At 42.0% G+C, this 1,122-nt stretch overlaps 1 protein-coding gene across 1 annotated transcript in view; it reads left to right on the top strand.

Moving 5' to 3' along the window:
• LOC109462239 (fibrinogen-like protein 1) overlaps positions 1 to 921 on the top strand; it is a 9,148-nt gene extending 8,227 nt beyond the window's left edge. The window contains exon 4 of the mRNA XM_019758775.1: positions 597 to 921. Within this exon, the coding sequence (XP_019614334.1) occupies positions 597 to 921 (325 nt within the window). The remainder of the gene's footprint in view (positions 1 to 596) is intronic.
• Positions 922 to 1,122: the final 201 nt, after the last annotated feature.

The raw sequence follows: 1,122 nt of genomic DNA, 5'->3' as shown, positions 1-1,122 counted from the left end.
GGGGGGGGGGGGGGGCTCCAACTACCTAAAGCACGTCTACAGTACAAAAAGGGATCATTTTCATTCTCCGGCACAGTTCTCTGGAACTCCCTTCCGCCACATGTAAGAAACTCAAAATCTATCAGTGCATTTAAGACCAGGCTTTCTTCCCTCACCAGTTAATTTGATTTTGGTTGAGTGATTTACAAACATTATGATTTTCCTTACCAGTTAATATGATTTTGTTTGATTTATGCTTGTGAGATAAGTTCCATTGATATGCAAATTCCTTTCGCTTTAACTTATTTATGTTTGGTTGGATTCTTTATGTTACCTTATGATTATTTGCACACTTGTATATAGTGATTATTTTCTTCTTATTTATTATTGTATTTTATCCTCAGTTACTTTGTATTTTACTATGTTGGGGTTTACCCACCAGGTATCATTGAAAAACGCCGACAAGGCGATATGTATCACCTGGATAAATAAATGAAATGAAAATGAAATGAGGTATGAGACCTCTGAACCCCTCTGTGTTACAAACAGACCAGAATCAGAATCAATGCAGATTACTGTTCATAACTTATATTGTGTGATTTGCTGTTCCCATCCAGGGTGGCCGGTGAGTCGGACCAGTACAGGCTGACCATTTCCGGGTATTCAGGCACAGCGGGAGACTCCATGACTCACCACTATTCCAACAACGGGATGAAGTTCTCCACTGTGGACAGGGACAACGACATTGACAGCAGCCGCAACTGCTCTTGGCTCAGAAAGGGCGGCTGGTGGTTTAGGTACTGCGGCTGGTCCAACCTCAACGGCCGCTACATGCAGAACTGTATGTGGGGCTGTCCATACTGGGAAGGTGTGGTGTGGCACACCTTTAAAGGCGATCATTACTCCCTTAAGTCTGTGTCCATGAAAATCAGGCCACGATAATCGCATCTGCTCTAGATCTATTGTATCGTCCGTTATAAACTTACAGTATCAGTGAGGCAGACGTCTATGTTCAGATAACTGGAGAAGTGTTCAGCTATAGTTGTTATGGAGTAAACTGTTCAATACGAGTTTTGCATACCTGAAATATCTAGACTGATTAAAAATCATGGTTGTGGCTTATTTTGATGCTGGGAGCTTCTG

The sequence above is a fragment of the Branchiostoma belcheri genome, unplaced genomic scaffold (assembly GCF_001625305.1).
Source record: "Branchiostoma belcheri isolate BF01 breed outbred unplaced genomic scaffold, Haploidv18h27 scaffold114, whole genome shotgun sequence".
In the NCBI taxonomy this organism is placed as follows: domain Eukaryota; kingdom Metazoa; phylum Chordata; class Leptocardii; order Amphioxiformes; family Branchiostomatidae; genus Branchiostoma; species Branchiostoma belcheri.
Note: the sequence above shows the minus strand (reverse complement) of the source record. Positions and strands in the feature narration are given on the sequence as shown.